General features: G+C 52.8%; 2 protein-coding genes across 2 annotated transcripts in view; both read right to left on the bottom strand.

Moving 5' to 3' along the window:
• Nucleotides 1-341: 341 nt before the first annotated feature.
• Nucleotides 342-12,796, bottom strand: LOC121269414 (serine protease FAM111B-like). The gene is made up of 2 exons (XM_041174028.1): nt 12,644-12,796; nt 342-1,937 (listed from the first exon to the last, which is right to left on the bottom strand). The coding sequence occupies exon 2, from the start codon at nt 1,832-1,834 to the stop codon at nt 371-373; it is 1,464 nt and encodes a 487-aa protein (XP_041029962.1). The 5' UTR covers nt 1,835-1,937; nt 12,644-12,796; the 3' UTR covers nt 342-370.
• Nucleotides 12,797-14,918: 2,122 nt separating this feature from the next.
• Nucleotides 14,919-15,945, bottom strand: part of LOC121269358 (centromere protein Q-like) — a 55,566-nt gene continuing 54,539 nt past the window's right edge. Inside the window, exon 9 of the mRNA XM_041173912.1 lies at nt 14,919-15,181. Coding sequence (XP_041029846.1) covers nt 15,032-15,181 — 150 coding nt within the window. The 3' untranslated portion in view covers nt 14,919-15,031. The remainder of the gene's footprint in view (nt 15,182-15,945) is intronic.

The following is a 15,945-nucleotide window of genomic DNA, read 5'->3' as shown; positions in this document are numbered from 1 at the left end:
TCACTGGTAGGTCTTGGGGGGTGGGGGGTGGGGTGGTGGTGGGGGGAGGAGGGGGTCATGGGGGGGTGCGGTTTGGTCACTACCATCTCCCCCCCTCTCCCTTCCCCGCCACTGTAAGCCCTCTCCCCCCTCTACCCCGCTCACCCCCCTCCCCCCTCACACCCCTCCCCGCCTCTTCTCCCCTCACCCACCTCTCCCCCCTCTTCTCCGGTCACCCCCTCCCCCCTCACCCACCTCCTCCCCTCTTCTCCCCTCACCCCCCTCCCCCCCCCACATCTTCTCCCCCCCCTTCGCCACCCAACACAAGCCGTTACGGACTCCCCCCTCCCCCCCCCCCCCCGGGCTGCCCCTCTCAGCGAGTCCCCCCGCTCTACATGACGGAGCAGCCTTTCTTCGAGGGGCCGCCGCCGAACAGCAGCTGGTACAAGGGGTGGTGGTTGAGGTGGACGTGGGCCGCGATGGCCTGGACGGTGGGGCCGAACTCGACCACGCGCTCCTCGTACTGGTAGCCCCCGGCGCTCATGCCCACCAGCCCCCCGTAGTAGCTGAAGACGGGCGAGCCGGAGGAGGCGGGGTCGTGGAGGAACTCCGTGCCGTAGGGCGCCCTCTCGGACCTGGGCTGCCGGGAGAAGCTGTGGCTGGAGAAAGCCTGGAAGCTCCGGCGGCCGGACAGGTCGCCGCTCTCCCGGGGGCCCAGGGGCACCAGCATGAGGGCGTCGGCGAAATGGCGGCCCACGGCGTAGACCACCCCCTGGCCGACGGGCTTGGTGGACCAGGCGGCCAGGCCGGGCCTCAGCTCGGAGCCTTGGCCTGCGGCCGCCTCCAGGGCCAGGATTGCGTAGTCCAACTCGGCGGAGTAGGCCTTCAGGCCGTCGCTCGCCACCTTCCACTGGGTCTCGGCGGTGGTGCGGTAGGTGAAGCTCACGCTGGCCGCCTGGCGCACCGCCGGGCCCCACTCGCTCTCGGGCACCCCCTCCCCCACCATCATCTTGACCGCGTGGTAGCAGGTCAGCACGTGGCCCCTGGCCAGGTGGAAACAGGCCGCGCTGCCCTCGGCGCCCAGGCGGCTCCAGCGCAGCGTGCCCACCGACTCGTTCATGGCCGTGGGCAGCTTGGCCACGTGGCTGGGCACCCGGTTGGGCGTCACCCCGCCCATCAGCTCCTCGAACTCCTTCTGCGCCGCCTCCCAGGGCCCCCCGCCCCCCAGGCGCCCCTTCAGGTACTCGTCGAGCTCCTGGGCCAGCTCGCGGAGGTTGGGCCTCCCCCCGGCCCCCTCCCCCTCGAAGCCCAGCTCGTAGGCCCCGGCCTGCAGCTCTCTGGCTGCCAGGCTCAGTGGGAAGGCCCGGCGGCCCTGCTGCCGCTCCACCAGCCGCCAGCCCTCGCCGCCCACCTCAGGCAGGAACCTGCCGTCCTCGCTCAGTGCCTCGCCCACCGTCTCGCCTTCCAAGGCAAAGACACACAGGTCCACCCCGGCCTCGGGGCCTTTCAGGATCGGCCTCTTCCCGGGGGCAGCTCCGACGGTGAATGTCGTGCACTCCTTGCCCTCAGCAATGCCCTCTCGGCCCTGGGACCCCCCGCCGCCTCCCACAAACAAGGCCTCCAGGTGGGCGTTCTCCGGCAGGCACTTGCAGGGCATCCCCAAATTGAGGGCCCCTCGGAGGTGCTCCCCCTCCAGCAGCTGGACCGCCTTCCCCTCGTTCTTTCTCTCCTCCTCGCTGAAGACGCTGGACGAGTCCCTCAGGGCGGAAATCAAAGACTGCTCAGGCCCACCCTTAGCCGTCTGCCTCTCTCCTTCGGAGCCTTGAAAGGCAAATGTGAATTCCCTCTCTGTCATCGTGGCTGCTCTACAGGGTCGACCAGGAACTTGCTTTGATCAGAGAAGCCCTTTTGCAAAGATGCCAGTGCTTTGATCCAGACAAGGACAGCTGACTATTCACCTGAAAACAGAAAACAAACAGCGTCCAATTAAAAACTCGAGTACTTCAGCCACGCTCAAGAAACTCAACACCATCCAAGAGAAAAGAACAACTTCTAAATTCAACACTTCCACAATTTCTCATTAAAAATACAATTTCTAAATTCAAAGCACAATTTCTAAATTAGGAACGCAATTTCTACATTCAAGGAACAATTTCTGATTTAGAAACATAATTTCTAAATTCAAACCATAATTTTTCAAATAAAAACACACTTTCTAAATTCAAAACACAATTTTTTCATTCAAAACTCAGTTATAAAATTCAAAACACAATTTCTACATTCAAAACTGCTAAATTTGCAGAGGACACATTGTCGGAGGGATAGTCAATGCAACAAATTGCTGAAAATAACATTCCAGATAAATCAGGAAACGGAAGGGAGGGAGGAACTCAAGAAAATTATAATCACCAGGGAAGTGGTACAGAGCAAATTGTTGGAGCTGTGAGCTGACAAGTCCCCAGGTCCTGATAAACTCCATTATTCAAATAGGGAGGGAGACAGAAAGCAGGGAACTGTAGGCCAGGTAGCCTAACATCTGTCATAGGGAAAACATTAGAAGCCATTATTAAAGAAGCTATAGCAGGGCACTTAGATAAATTCAAGGTTATCAGGCCCAGTCAACATGGCTTTATGAGAGAGAAATCATGTTTAATCAAGTTATTGGAGTTCTTTGAAGAATTAACATGTGCTGTGGATAAAGGGGAACTGGTGGATGTGCTGCACTTAGATTTCCAGAAGGCATTTGATAAAGTGCCACATCAAAGGTTATTGCAGAAAATAGAAGCTCATGGTGTAGCGGGTAACATATTGGCATGGGTAGAAGGTTGGCAAGCCAACAGGAAATAGTTGGCATAAATGGGTCATTTTCTGGTTGGCAAGAGGTAACCAGTGGTGTGCCACAGGGATCAGTGCTCAGGCCTCAACATTTTACAATTTATATAAATGACTTGGATCAAGGGGCCAAAGGTATGGTTGTTAAATTTGCTGATGACACAAAGATAGGTAGCAAAGTGAGTTTTGAAGAGGACATAAGGAGGCTACAAAGTGATATAGATGGGTTAAGTGAGTGGGCACAGATCTGGCAAATAGAGTATCATGTGGGAAAATTGTCCATTTTGGCAGGGAGAATAAAAAAGAAGCTTATTATCTAAATGGTGGGAGATTGCAGAGCTCTGAGATGTAAAGGGATCTGGGTATCCTAGTGCATGAATCACAAAAGGTTAGTATGCAAGTACAGCAAGTAATCAGGAAAGCTAATAGAATTTTATGAGGGGAATTGAATGCAAAAGTAGGGAGGTTCTGCTTCAGTTGTACAGGGCGTTGGTGAGACCACATCTGGAGTGCTGTGTACAGTATCGGTCACCTTATTTAAGGAAGGACGGTAGAAGCAGTTCAGAGAAGGTTTACCAGACTAATCCCAGGAATGGGTGGGTTGTCTATGAGGAAAGGATGGACAGGTTAGGCTCGTATCCGCTGGAGTTTAGCAGAGTAACAGGTGACTTGGTTGGAACATATAAGATCCTGAGGGGTCTTGACAGGGTGGATTCTTCTTGTGGAAGAATCTAGAACGAGAGGTCACTGTTTAAAAATAAAGGGGTCACCCATTTAGGACAGAGATGAGGAGAATATTTCTCTCAGAAGGTGGTGAGTCTTTGGATCTCTCTTCCTCGTGACATTTTGTTAAGAAAAATAAGGAAGAAGCAAATTGCTCAGAAAATTTAAAAAACAATGGCGCAAGAGATCAAAGGAAGCCCAAATACTCAACCCGCAAAAAGTTACGCCACAGATTTAGAAAGGCCATAAGAGAAAAGTGAACCAAGCCCTTGGCTTTACTTCCAGAGGGTTAGAATTGGAAAGTAGTTCCGCTAAATCTGTGTCGAAGCTTGGTTAGATCACATCTGGAGTATTGCATAGAGTCCCAGTTGCAATACCACAAGTAACGGAGGCTTTGGTGGGAGCGCAAATAAAGGTGTACAGGAATGCCAGGGTTTAGCTATCAGGGGCTCATCCCCCCTGACAATAGTTCCCCTCCGAGCCACCCACCATCCTGACTTGGAAATATATCGGTAGTTCCTTCACTGTCGCTGGGTCAAAATCCTGGAACTCCCTCCCTAACGGCGCTGTGGGTGTACCTACACCACAGGGACTGCAGCGGCTCAAGAAGGCGGCTCACTCACCACCTTCTCAAGGGGGCAATTAGGGATGGGCAATAAATGCTGGGCCCGGCCAGTGACGCCTACAGCCCGTGAATGAATAAAGAAGCAGGCTGAGAGGTGGCCTTATAGAGGTGGTTAAAATTCTGCAACGTTTCGGTAGAGTGGATAGAGAGAGAGAATGCTCCCTCTTGTGGGGGATGAGCATAATTAGAGGCCGTCGATATAAGAACATAAGAAATAGGAGCAGGAGGCCATTCGGCCCCTCAAGCCTACCCCACCATTCAATAAGATCATGGCTGATCTGCCCCAGGCCTCAACTCCTCTTTCGTGCCAGCTCCCCACAGCCCTCAACTCCCCGATATTTCAAAAATCTATCTAACTCCTCTTTAAATACTTTCAGTGATTGAGCCTCCACAACTCTCTGAGGTAGAGAATTCCAGATATTCACTGCCCTCTGAGAGAAGAAATTCCTTCACATCTCAGTTTTAAATGAGTGTCCCCTTATTCTGTAACTGTAACCCCTAGTTTGAGATTCCCCCACTAGTGGAAACATCTTCTCAACGTCCACCCTGTCAACCCCCTTAGAATCTTGTACGTTTCAATGAGATCACCCCTCATTCTTCTAAACTCTAAGAATAAAGGCCTAACTTGTTTAGCCGTTCTTGATAAATCAACTCCTTCATCCCAGGAATCACCCTAGTGAATCTCTTTTGAACTGCCTCCAATGCCAGTATATCCTTTCTTAAATACGAGGACCAAAACCGTACACAGTACTCCAGGTGCAGCCTCACCTACACCCTGTACAGTGGTAACAAGACATCCACATTTATAGCAATACTGGCCAAAATTCCATTTGCCTTCTTAATTACTTGCTGCACCTCCATGCTAACTTTTTGTGTTTCATGCAAAAGAACACCCAGATCCCTCTGTGCTGCACTTATTTGGAGTCTCTCTCCATTTAAATAATAGCCTGCCTTTTGGTTCTTCCTATCAAAGTACATGATATGTGATAGTCACAAAGAAATCTGATAGGGAATTCGCAATAAGATCATCTTTGTCAAAACGAGTGGTATGGATTTGGGTTATACTGAGATGGGGAGTGGTTAAGGTGAATAGTAAGTGGAGGAGAGATAAGCAATGGAAGGAGATGGGAATAGAGGATTCCGCTGGTAGTTTTGGATGAGGACGGAGAGGAGGAGACTTAAGTGAAGCATCAGCACCAGCAGAGCCTGGTTGGGCTGAGTGGCCACATTCTGTGCCATATATCTGATGAATTTCAACCCTGTGTAAAGCCCACTTGATCGGCACCCCATCCACCACCTTCAACACTCACTCCCTCCACCAGCACCGTACAGTAGCAGCAGTGTGTGTACCATCTACAAGATGCACTGCAGGAACTCACCAAGGCAGCTTAGACAGCACCTTCCAAACCCAACAGAGACATAAGGGGATAGGGGGAGAGAGAGAGGGGAGGTGGAGAGAGAGAGAAGAAAGGTGGAGTGGGAGAGAGAGAGAGAGAGGAGGTGGAGAGGAACAGAGAGAGGAAAAGAGAGATGGGAGAGATGGGGAGAGATGGGAGAGAGAGTGTGGGGAGGCAGATGGGGAAAGAGAGAGAGGAGTAGCAAGTGGGGGAAAGAGACAGGGGAGAAAGAGGGAGAGGTGGGAGAGAGGAAGAGAGAGAGGGAGAGAGAGGGGGGAAGAGAGGGAGGAGAGGGGGAGAGAGAGGGGAGTGGGGGGAAAGAGGAAGAAGAGAGAGGGAGGGAGAGAGATGCAGAGAGAGAAGGGGGAGAGAAAGGGGGGAGAGAGGGAGTGACAGAGGAGGGATGAGTGGGGGAGAGAGGAAGGAGGATAGAGAGGGGAAAGAGAGAGGGGAGAGAGTGTGGAGGGAGATAGAGTGGAGGAAGAGAGAGAGGGGGAGAGACGGGGATACAGAAGGGAGAGAGAAAGGGGATAGAGAGGGATGGAGAGAAAAAGGGTGAGAGAGAGGGTAGGGAGAGAGAGGGGAGAGAGAAGGGGAAAAGAGGGCAAAGAGAGGGGAGGGGGAAGAGAGGGCAAAGAGAGGGAAGAGAGGGGATAAAAGAGGGCGAAGAGAGGTGGGAGAGAGAGAGGAGAAAGGGAAAGAGAGAGGGAGGGAGAGAGAGAGGAGGGAAGTGGGGGAGAAGAGGAGGAGAAAGAGAGGTGGGAGAGAGGGGGAGAGCGGGGCGTAGAGAGAAGGGGGAGAAAAAGGAGTGAGAAAGAGAAGGGTATAGAGAGAGGGTGAGAGAGAGAGAGGGGAGGAGGGAGAGAGAGTGGAGGGAAGTTGGGGAGAGAGAGGGGGAGAGAGAGAGAGGTGGGAGAGAGGGGGAGAGAGGGGCGGAGAGAGAAGGGGGAGATGAAGGAGCAAGAGAAAGAAAGGTAGAGAGGGAGGGTGAGGGAGAGTGTGGAGAGAGAGAGGAGGGTGAGGGGGAGGGAGGGAGAGAGAGTGGGAGAGAGAGAGAGAGAGACTGGGGGAGAGAGGGGCAGAGAGGAAGAGAGGGAGAGAAGAGGGCAGAGAGGAGGTGGGAGAGAGAGTGAAAGATAGAGAGAATGAGAAAAGGGACGAGTGCAGCAGAGGGCAGTATTGCACATTGAAAGAGAGGAAGCCTTTCTGCAGAGCTTTTCTCGACCTCATGAGGTCACGAGAAATAGGAGCAGGTGCAGGCCATTCGGCCCCTCAATCCCGTTCCACCATTCAATACGATCATGGCTGATCTGATTGTGGCCTTAACTCCACTTTCCTGCCTGTCATCGGACGTAGGAAAGGACATAAGGAACAGCAGCAGGAGTAGGCCGTTTGAGCATGGACGTCCATTCAGTAAGACGGCTGATCTTCCACCTCAACTCAACGTTTCCCCCATGTCCCCATATCCCTCAGTACGTTCCCCCAGAACCCGACTCCCCTGTCTAATCAACAATCTGTCTAGCTCAGCCTTGGACATATTCACTGACCCAGCCTCCACTGCTGTCTGGGGTAGAGGAATCCTCAGAGTAACCACCCTCTGAGACAGGAAATCCCTCCTCATCTTCGTCTTAAATGGGAGACCCCTTATTTTGAAACTGTGCCTCCCCCCGCCTAGCCCTAGATTCCCCCCCGAGGGGAAACATCCTCTTAGTGTTCCCCCTGTTGAGTCCCCTCAGAATCTTACATGTTTCAATAAGATCACCTCTCGTTCTTCTAAGCTGCAATGAGTACAGGCCCAGCCTGCTCAACCTTTCCCCATCAGACAAACCCCCTTCACCCCCCCAGGACTCAGCCCAGTGAACCTTATCAAAACTGTACACAGTCCTCCAGGTACAGTCTCATCAATGTCCCATACTGTTGCAGCAAAAACGTCCATACTTTTCGATTCCATTCCCCTCTCAATAGAGACCACACTCCATTTGCCTTCCCGAATACTTGCTGCACCCGCAGACTAGCTTTTGGTGGGTGATTCATGTACCAGGGCGCCCAGATCCCTCTGCACTGCAGCATCCTGCAGTCTCCCTCGCTCCATTAAAAATACCATGCTGCTTTCCTGTATTTCCTGTCAAAGTGGACAACCTCGAATATCCCCGCATTTTACTCCATCTGCCAAATTTTTGCTCGCTCGCTTAACCTATCTATGTCCCTTGGCAGACTCTTTGAATCCTCCACACAGCTTGCTTTCCTACCTATCTGCGAATGGGTCAGCCAATGTGGCCACAATGCAGTTGGTCCCTTCGTCCAAGTCATTATCATAGACTGTAAATAGTCGGCTTCAAAAGGTCTCAAAATGTTTTACAGCTGGTCATGGAGATTTAAAGTGCAGTGATATCGGGCGTTGCTGAATAATTACAATAGAGAGGACACTCGGACTGGTTTATAATGTGCTGTCAAATCACCACAGCCCTTGTACCTCCTGTTGGAGTTGGAAGGTTTTCATGTTGCCACCCGGTTGCACAGAGATAATTTACCAGAATGGTCGCAGGGATGGGGGATTTAACCGCAGATCAGGTTAGAGAAGCTGGGATCTTTCTCCTCTGTCCAAAGCCTCAGATGCCCCCCAACCCATTACACTCTGACTACCCTTACCATTCCCTGACACCGTTCTCTCTACCCCCACCACTGCTACGTCTGACCTCACTCCGCACCCATCCCCCACCGCTCGCCCTGTTTCACGCCTACCTGGTCCTGCAACCTCCACCCACCTGGACTTAGCCGGACTTAGTGCTGTGTGTCCCTCAGACTGACTCCAGAGAGTGGAAGTGGTTGTGTGGGGGTGCGAGGGTACAAGAATGTGGCAGTTCAGTCACTGATATCTCACACAGATACACGTGCTCACACACACACATACATATATACCACAAACACACACACACTCACACACACACACACACACACACATATACACACAAAGACACAAACACTCACAATGCACACACAAACACACACACACACTCTCACACACACACACACATATACACACACAAAGACACAAACACTCACAATGCACACACAAACACACACATGCACACACATTCACACATTCACTTACATTCACAAGCACAAAAACTCATGCTCATAAATGTTCACACACACAAACACACACGAACGCTCACAAAGGCACACATACACACACAAACATGGACGCATACACTCACATATGTACACACACACACACATTCACACATTCATACATACATACACACACACACATTCAGACAAACACACACGCACACATATTCACACATGCACACACACACACTCATGCATGCACACACTCACATAAACACTCATATACAAGTACACACACTCCCACATGCATGCACACACTCACATACACACACACACACACTCATATACATGTACACACACTCCCACATGCATGCACACACTCACATACACACACACACACACTCATATACATGTACACACACTCCCACATGCACACACATACACACATACACACACACACTCATATACATGTACACACACTCCCACATGCATGCACACACTCACATACACACATACACACACACACTCATATACATGTACACACACTCCCACATGCATGCACACTCCCACATACACACACACACACACACACACACTCATATACAGGCAGACACTCACACACACACTTGCATGTGAGATAAATGGAATAAAATGGGGGGGGATACATTTTTGATCCTTTCCCCCTCCCGCCACCATCCCCTCCCCCCACTCCCAACCCCACCCCCACTCGGGCCATCTGTCACTTGTTCATGTTGTTCTTTCACAGAGTGCTTACCCTTGTCCTGCTATTATCACATTCTGCTTTCTGACCTTTGCCACTATTGTCACAGGGACTGCAGCGGTTCAAGAAGGCAGCTCACCACCCACCTTCTCAAGGGCAACAAGGGATGGGTAATAAATGCTGGGCACAGCCAGCGAAACCCACATCCCATGAATGAATAAAAAAAAGCGCCTCCTTTAGCCCTTATCACGACCATTAATGCCCCCTTTGTCCTTTAGTTCATGACATCTTTGTGGCTCTCTCCTTTGCCCCCACCTATCGCTGGCCTTCTATCCAGCTTCACCTGCTCCACCCCCCCACCCTTAACCAGTATAAATTTCATCATATTCCTCCTTCCCTTCAGTTCTGAAGAAGAGTCACACGGACTCGAAACGTTAACTCTGTTTCTCTCTGCATAGATGCTGTCAGACCTGCTGAGTTTTTCCAGCACTTTCTGTGTTTGTTTCAGATTTCCAGCACCTGCAGTATTTTATCTTTCAGGTTAAGGATGACGTTTCTCGCCAGCAGCGAGTCAACATGTGCCCTCCTTGGGAAAGGGGTACAAGCATTGACAACAAACGTAAATGAAGCTTAACAATTGGAATCAAAGTGCCCACCCAGGGGACTCCAGTCGCTCACAAGCAGAAGGCCCCAAGCCTACCTGGAGGTACCGGGCACTCACTTTCCAGTGGCACTGAGGCCAAAGGTGTAGCTGCGGAAGGGGAAGGGGAAGGCAGCCGGGCTGAGTGAACCCCACCCCCCCCTCCCCCCCCCACCCCACCACCACTGGCTCCCACAGGGAGTGGTTGAGGTGAATAAGGGGAAGCGGGATAAACACACGAGGGACAAAGGAACGGAGGAGGGCTTACGACAGCGGGATTTAGATGAGGAATCATGGGAGGCGCGGGTTAATTCCGAGGTAACCCAATTAAACGTTGACTCACGCAGGCCGCAGGAGTTACAGGCAGCCCGGGGAGTCTGTGAATCTCTTCCTAAGCCCCTCGCACTGGGGAGAAGTCCGCACTGGGCGGCCGAGAGTGGGTTAGGGGGAGTCCGGGGTGGCTCAGCTGGGGTTGGGGGGAGGGGGGGGACCCCGGTGCTGGCAAGAACTTCTGTTTAGGTGGGCGGAGGATTGGGACAAAGCAGGACGGCTTCGCCCGCTTCGAGGCACCAGCCTCGCCCGCTCTTTGGCTGTCCTTACCACTCTGGCCGCCCCCCACCCCCCAGCCCCGGTCACTTTGTCAGCCAGTGTGCTCCCCTCCACCATCTTGCACAGGATACACAGCGCAGAACCAGTCCATTCGGCCCAACCAGTCAATGCTGGTGCTCATGCTCCACTTGAGCCTCCTCCCCTCATCGTGAGTACCGATTCTTTTCACCCTCCACTGCTGGCTGAACTTAAATTAACGCTGTTCCCCTTCACCACTCTCTGGGTGACAATGTTTCTCGTGAGTTCCTTATTGGATTTCTGGGTGACTATCTCCCACCGGCGGCCTCCAGTTTGCCCCCCCCCGGGTCAATGAGGGAACACTCTCTCCGTATCCACTCTATCGAAACCTTTCAGGGTTTTAACGCCCTTGATTAAGTCGCGCCCTCTCAGCCTTCTCCCTTCAGGAGAGAGAGAGGGGGAAGAGGCCCAGGTCCGTTACCTTGACCCGCGATCGCTCGGGCAGGGGACGCCCGAGCAATGGCTCCTGGGGGACTTGGGGCGGGGGTTGGTGGTGGGGTGGGACAACTGAGTGAGCCAGTCAACCGAGCGCTTAAGCGGAGTAATTCAGCTCGGCCTGGTCAGAGAGAGACTCGAGCGTGTTCACGTAAGGAACACAGAGGCCAGGATTTTACTGCCCTTCCCCCAGCCCCGGTGGGATATTACGGTCCCGCCGAACTGAATGGAGATTTAAATGGCTCTCCGCATCTGCGGTGGGTGTTAGATAGACGGCGGAAGGGCTGTATACCCCTTGGCCAGGAAGTTAGCAAGCAGTTAGGGAGGCAAATGGCACGTTGGCCTTCATTGCAAAGGGGATTGGAGTACAGGAATAGAGATGTCTCGCTGCAATTGTACGGGGATGCGGTGAGACAGCGCCTGGAATACTGTGTGCAGTTCTGTTCTCCGCATTGAAGGAACTCTGTATTGAGGGACGGTGGGGGGGAGCGGTACACAAAGGTTCACCAGACTGGCCCCTGGGGTAAGGGGGTTGTCTTACGATGAGAGGCTGAGTAAATTGGGTTGATGTTCTCTGGGGTTTGGGAGAATGAGGGGCGATCTCATTGAAACGTACACCGTTCCGGCTAAAGGGGTTTAACAGGGTAGAGGCTGAACTGTTGCTACCCTCCCTGGTCGGAGAATCTAAAACACAGTGGGGTGGATGGGAGGCACAGTCTCAGCGTAAGGGGAAGGTCGCTTAGGACCGAGACGAGGAGAAATGACTTCACTCAAAGGGGTTGTGAAGTTTTGGAACTCTCTACCCCAGCGGGTTGTGGATGCTCCATCGTTGGATGCATTTAAGGCCGGGCTGGACAGGTTTCTGGTCTCTCGGGGAATTAATTTGAGTGGGGCAGGAAAGCGGAGTTGAAGACCCAGACCTGCCACGATCCCATTGGATGGCGGAGCAGGCTCCAGGGTCTGTGTGTGGTCCGCTCCTGCTCCTACCTTTTATATCCTTACCTTCCTGACCATTGGCCACCATGATGCAAAGGGGAACTGGAGGACTCGCTCGTGGGACTGTCCCTGGATCGCTTGGAGAGGCAGATGGGCGAGGCTCGGTCCACACTCTCTCTCTCCCTCTCTCTCTCTCTCTCTCTCTCTCCCCTCCATCCATCCCTGCACCTGGGTGCCCCCAGAGAGGGGCCACGGGAGTATTGACCTCTAGGCTCGAGGCCTTTCACCAGTGGGAGGCCCAGGAGGGACGGGGGTGCTTGATCAATGCCAGAGACAAGCACTTTGATCTCATTTGTTCAGCTTTCCCTCTCCAGTTGGTTGATGGCTTCCTTCCAGTTTCTGGCTCGCGCCCCCTTTTCGAGGGATCGCTTGTGCCCAGGGAAGGAGGGGATAGCTGCCATCCGAACGCGCAATGAGCTAGGAGCCTGAGCAGAGTAACAAGGTGACCTAGCAACACAGGTAAGCGAGTGAGGAGAACGCAGGTGAAAAGGGAAGTTAGAAAAAAATGCCTAACCATTGACAGAAATCGTTAAAAAAAAACATGCGTTTTAAACATTAAAACCAAGGTTCAAAATGATGAGAGATGGTCGACTCACCGAGGGTTCCCGCTCCTGCTATGTTGGCGATCAGGGATCAATCTGTGGAGTTCATTCAAGGATCTCCTTCAACGTCCTCCTCTCTTGTCTCCTCCTTGAGCAGCTCTGGCCACAGGCATCCTCCCCCTTTTATTAACAACAGCAGGTAATGAGGGGCGGGCACCAGTCAAAGGGGGTGGGGGGGGTGGCTGAACAGCAACAGTCAAACACAGGCCCCAGTTAGCCAACACCTCCTGCCCTCCAGCCAATCGGAGGAAGCCAAGATGCTGCCACACCAGGTGAATGTGTGTGTGGGTCTGGTTGGATCTAGCTGAACCACAGTGAGTCACAGGATCTTCTAAGCAGCCAGGAATCTGGGCCGTGGAATGATCGGACTGACGGAGCCTCACTGACAGTTGCGTCACTTGGTGCCTGGGGGGCGAATAGCCATAGTTGCCTTCGAGAGGAAGCGAGATGGTCGCCTGGAGGGAGAGGGGAATAGAGGGAGGTGCTCTATGGGCTTGAGGTGAAGAGGGGTAGAGAGGGTGCCCACGCGGAGCATTGACACCAGCGTGGACCAGTTGGCCGGAAGGCCTGTTTCTGTCACTCCTATGCAAGTATTTCTTCCACAGACCGCACGTTTTGCCAACGCGCTCCGGGGCAAGTTAGCGTGAGGGCCCCTGCAACAGAAATTGTGAGATCTGATTCCGTTCTGTTGCCTCGTCCACTTACTTTGACAGATGTAGAAGTCTTTTGAAGGTGGGTGAGGCCATTCAGCCCCTCAGGCCTCTAACACAGCAACAGGATGAGGCCATTCAGCCCCTTTGATCCTGTTAGACAGGAACAGGAGGCCATTCAACCCCCTCAAGCCTGTTGCACAGGAACAGGAGGAGGCCATTCGGCCCCTCGAGCCTGTTACACAGGAACAGGATGAGGCCGTTCAGCCCCCTCGAACCTGTTACACAGGAACAGGAGGAGGCCATTCGGCCCCTCGAGCCTGTTACACAGGAACAGGATGAGGCTGTTCAGCCCCCTCGAGCCTGTTACACAGGAACAGGGAGAGGCCATTCAACCCCTTGAGCATGTTATACGGGAACAGGGAGACACCATTCATCCCCTTGAGCCTGTTACACAGGAACAGGAGGCCATTCAAACCTTCAAGCCTTACACAGGAACAGGATGGTGCCATCCAGCCCCTTGAGCCTATTGCACAGGAATAGTAGAGGGCCATTCAGTTGTGTGAAGAAGTGCTTCCTGACATCACCCCTGAAAGGTTTGGTTCTAAGTTTATGGTTCTACCCCTTGTTCTGGTCACATAAACAAGGCTCCACCCCACCCCACCTCCGCCAGAGGGAATAGTTTCTATTGTTCCTATCAACTCTCTAAACTCCTCGATTAGACCACCTATTATTCTTCTCTACTCAAGTCTAGCCTATTGAACCTGCCTCATAATTTAACCGTAATAGCCTTATCTCTGTAACCTCCTCCAGCCCCTACAACCCTCCCTATCTCTGTAACCTCCTCCAGACCCTACAACCCTCCCTATCTCTGTAATCTCCTCCAGCCCCTACAATTCTCCCTATCTCTGTAACCTCCTCCAGCTCCTACAACCCTCCCTATCTCTGTAACCTCCTCCAGCCCCTACAACCCTCCCTTTCTCTGTAACCTCCTCCAGTCCCTACAACCCTCCCTATCTCTGTAACCTCCTCCAGCCCCTACAACCCTCCCTATCTCTGTAACCTCCTCCAATCCTGACAACCCTCCCTATCTCTGTAACCTCCTCCAATCCTGACAACCCTCCCTATCTCTGTAACCTTCTCTAGACTTATGAGATCCTCTGAGATCTCTGGTCTTCTTCAATTCTGATCTCACGTGCACCCCCAGTTTCCACCGCTTTACCCTTGGCAATTGTGCCTTTAGCTGTCTGGGCCCTGAGCTCTGGAATTCCCTCCCTTTTGGTCTCCCATCCGGTACCTCCTTACGTGGTCTGCTCATCGATTACATCCCTGTGAAGTACGCTGGCATGTTTTACTGGGTCAAAGGCACTATATAAATGCAAAGTTGCTCCTGTTAAGCGAGTGAAGGTTGAGAGAGGCTTCAGACATTTATCATTCGCACGGCAAATCTACCGCTTGATAGGCGCCCCCGTTTGCTTTCGTTTTGAATACATCTGGTGCACAAGTGGCGTCTGATCTGTTGTTGACCAACTCAAGATAAACTTTGCCCTACCTTCACCACCCCCCCACAACCCCCCCTCACCGCATACAGTGGATGAAAAATACACAAAGAACCAGGATGTGGTTAAAACTAACAAAGTTTATTATAAATCTGCTTCTGGATACGTATAACACCAATGTAAGGAATCATTAAGTTAACTGTGGAGACACACAAGGCAAAATTAACGGCAAGTTAAATTCCGTGGCCAATGGGAGAGACGCTGTCAGCTTCGGCATGGGCGTGTTCGAGGAAGGTCAACAGGTTTTGCATGGCGGGGGAATGTTGAATTGTTTGAAGGTCCTGAAGGAGTGCGTCACGATTTCCGATGCCCATCAGCTTCTCCTGTGAGCACAGAACAGACAGGCAGTCATCGGGGCAGCACACGGTGCAAGGTATCCTGGGGGTGGGTTTCCCCCCTCGTTGGGCAGGCATGCCCGGGAGCTGCCTGCGATTGGGCCTCTACTGCGATTTCACGCTGGCCGGCCAGCTAGCGTGAACCGTGCGCCGATAACCTCAGCGCTGCCGGGGTGGGGTGCGGGAAGAGCGCGAGCGCTGAAGCGGGCCCCTGAAGGCACAGGGCTGCCTCAGAGTGCTAAAGCTTTTAACCATGAGAAGAATTCAAAAATAAGGGCAACATCTCCCCTCGTGTGACTCTGTCACATGAGCAGAGATAGGTTAATAATAAGTGTTAAAAACGTTTTTGCTTTTTTAATCAACGCTGGAAACCTCATCCCGCCTGTGGATGACGTTTGGCAAAATATGCAAAGGCCACTTGGCCTGTTTGCCCGCCTGCCAACAGTAGGTAGGGGAAATTTCACTTTAATGAAATGATTAATGGGCTTTACAACCCTCTTAATTATCGACGGGCGCACTGCCGACTCCTGCACGCGCCCGCTGGCCGAAATATGGCCTGAGCGCGCGATGATATCGGGACACTCTGTTGACATCATGGCGCGCTGTTTCACGCCCGTGTGTGTCAGGCACGCGCCCGCAGGCCGGGCTGACAATCCCGCTGTCTCCCCCGCGGCGTATCAGGATTGGCCGGCGGGCGGGTGTGGGTGTAGGGGAGGGGGGGACGCAGAGTACAATCGGGGAGGATGTGCCGC

The sequence above is a fragment of the Carcharodon carcharias genome, chromosome 24, assembly GCF_017639515.1.
Source record: "Carcharodon carcharias isolate sCarCar2 chromosome 24, sCarCar2.pri, whole genome shotgun sequence".
NCBI lineage: Eukaryota > Metazoa > Chordata > Chondrichthyes > Lamniformes > Lamnidae > Carcharodon > Carcharodon carcharias.
Note: the sequence above shows the minus strand (reverse complement) of the source record. Positions and strands in the feature narration are given on the sequence as shown.

What these genes read in the sequence shown, in the direction of transcription:
- LOC121269414 (XM_041174028.1), bottom strand. Translation starts at nt 1,834, where the DNA reads ATGACAGAGAGGGAATTCACATTTGCCTTTCAAGGCTCCGAAGGAGAG.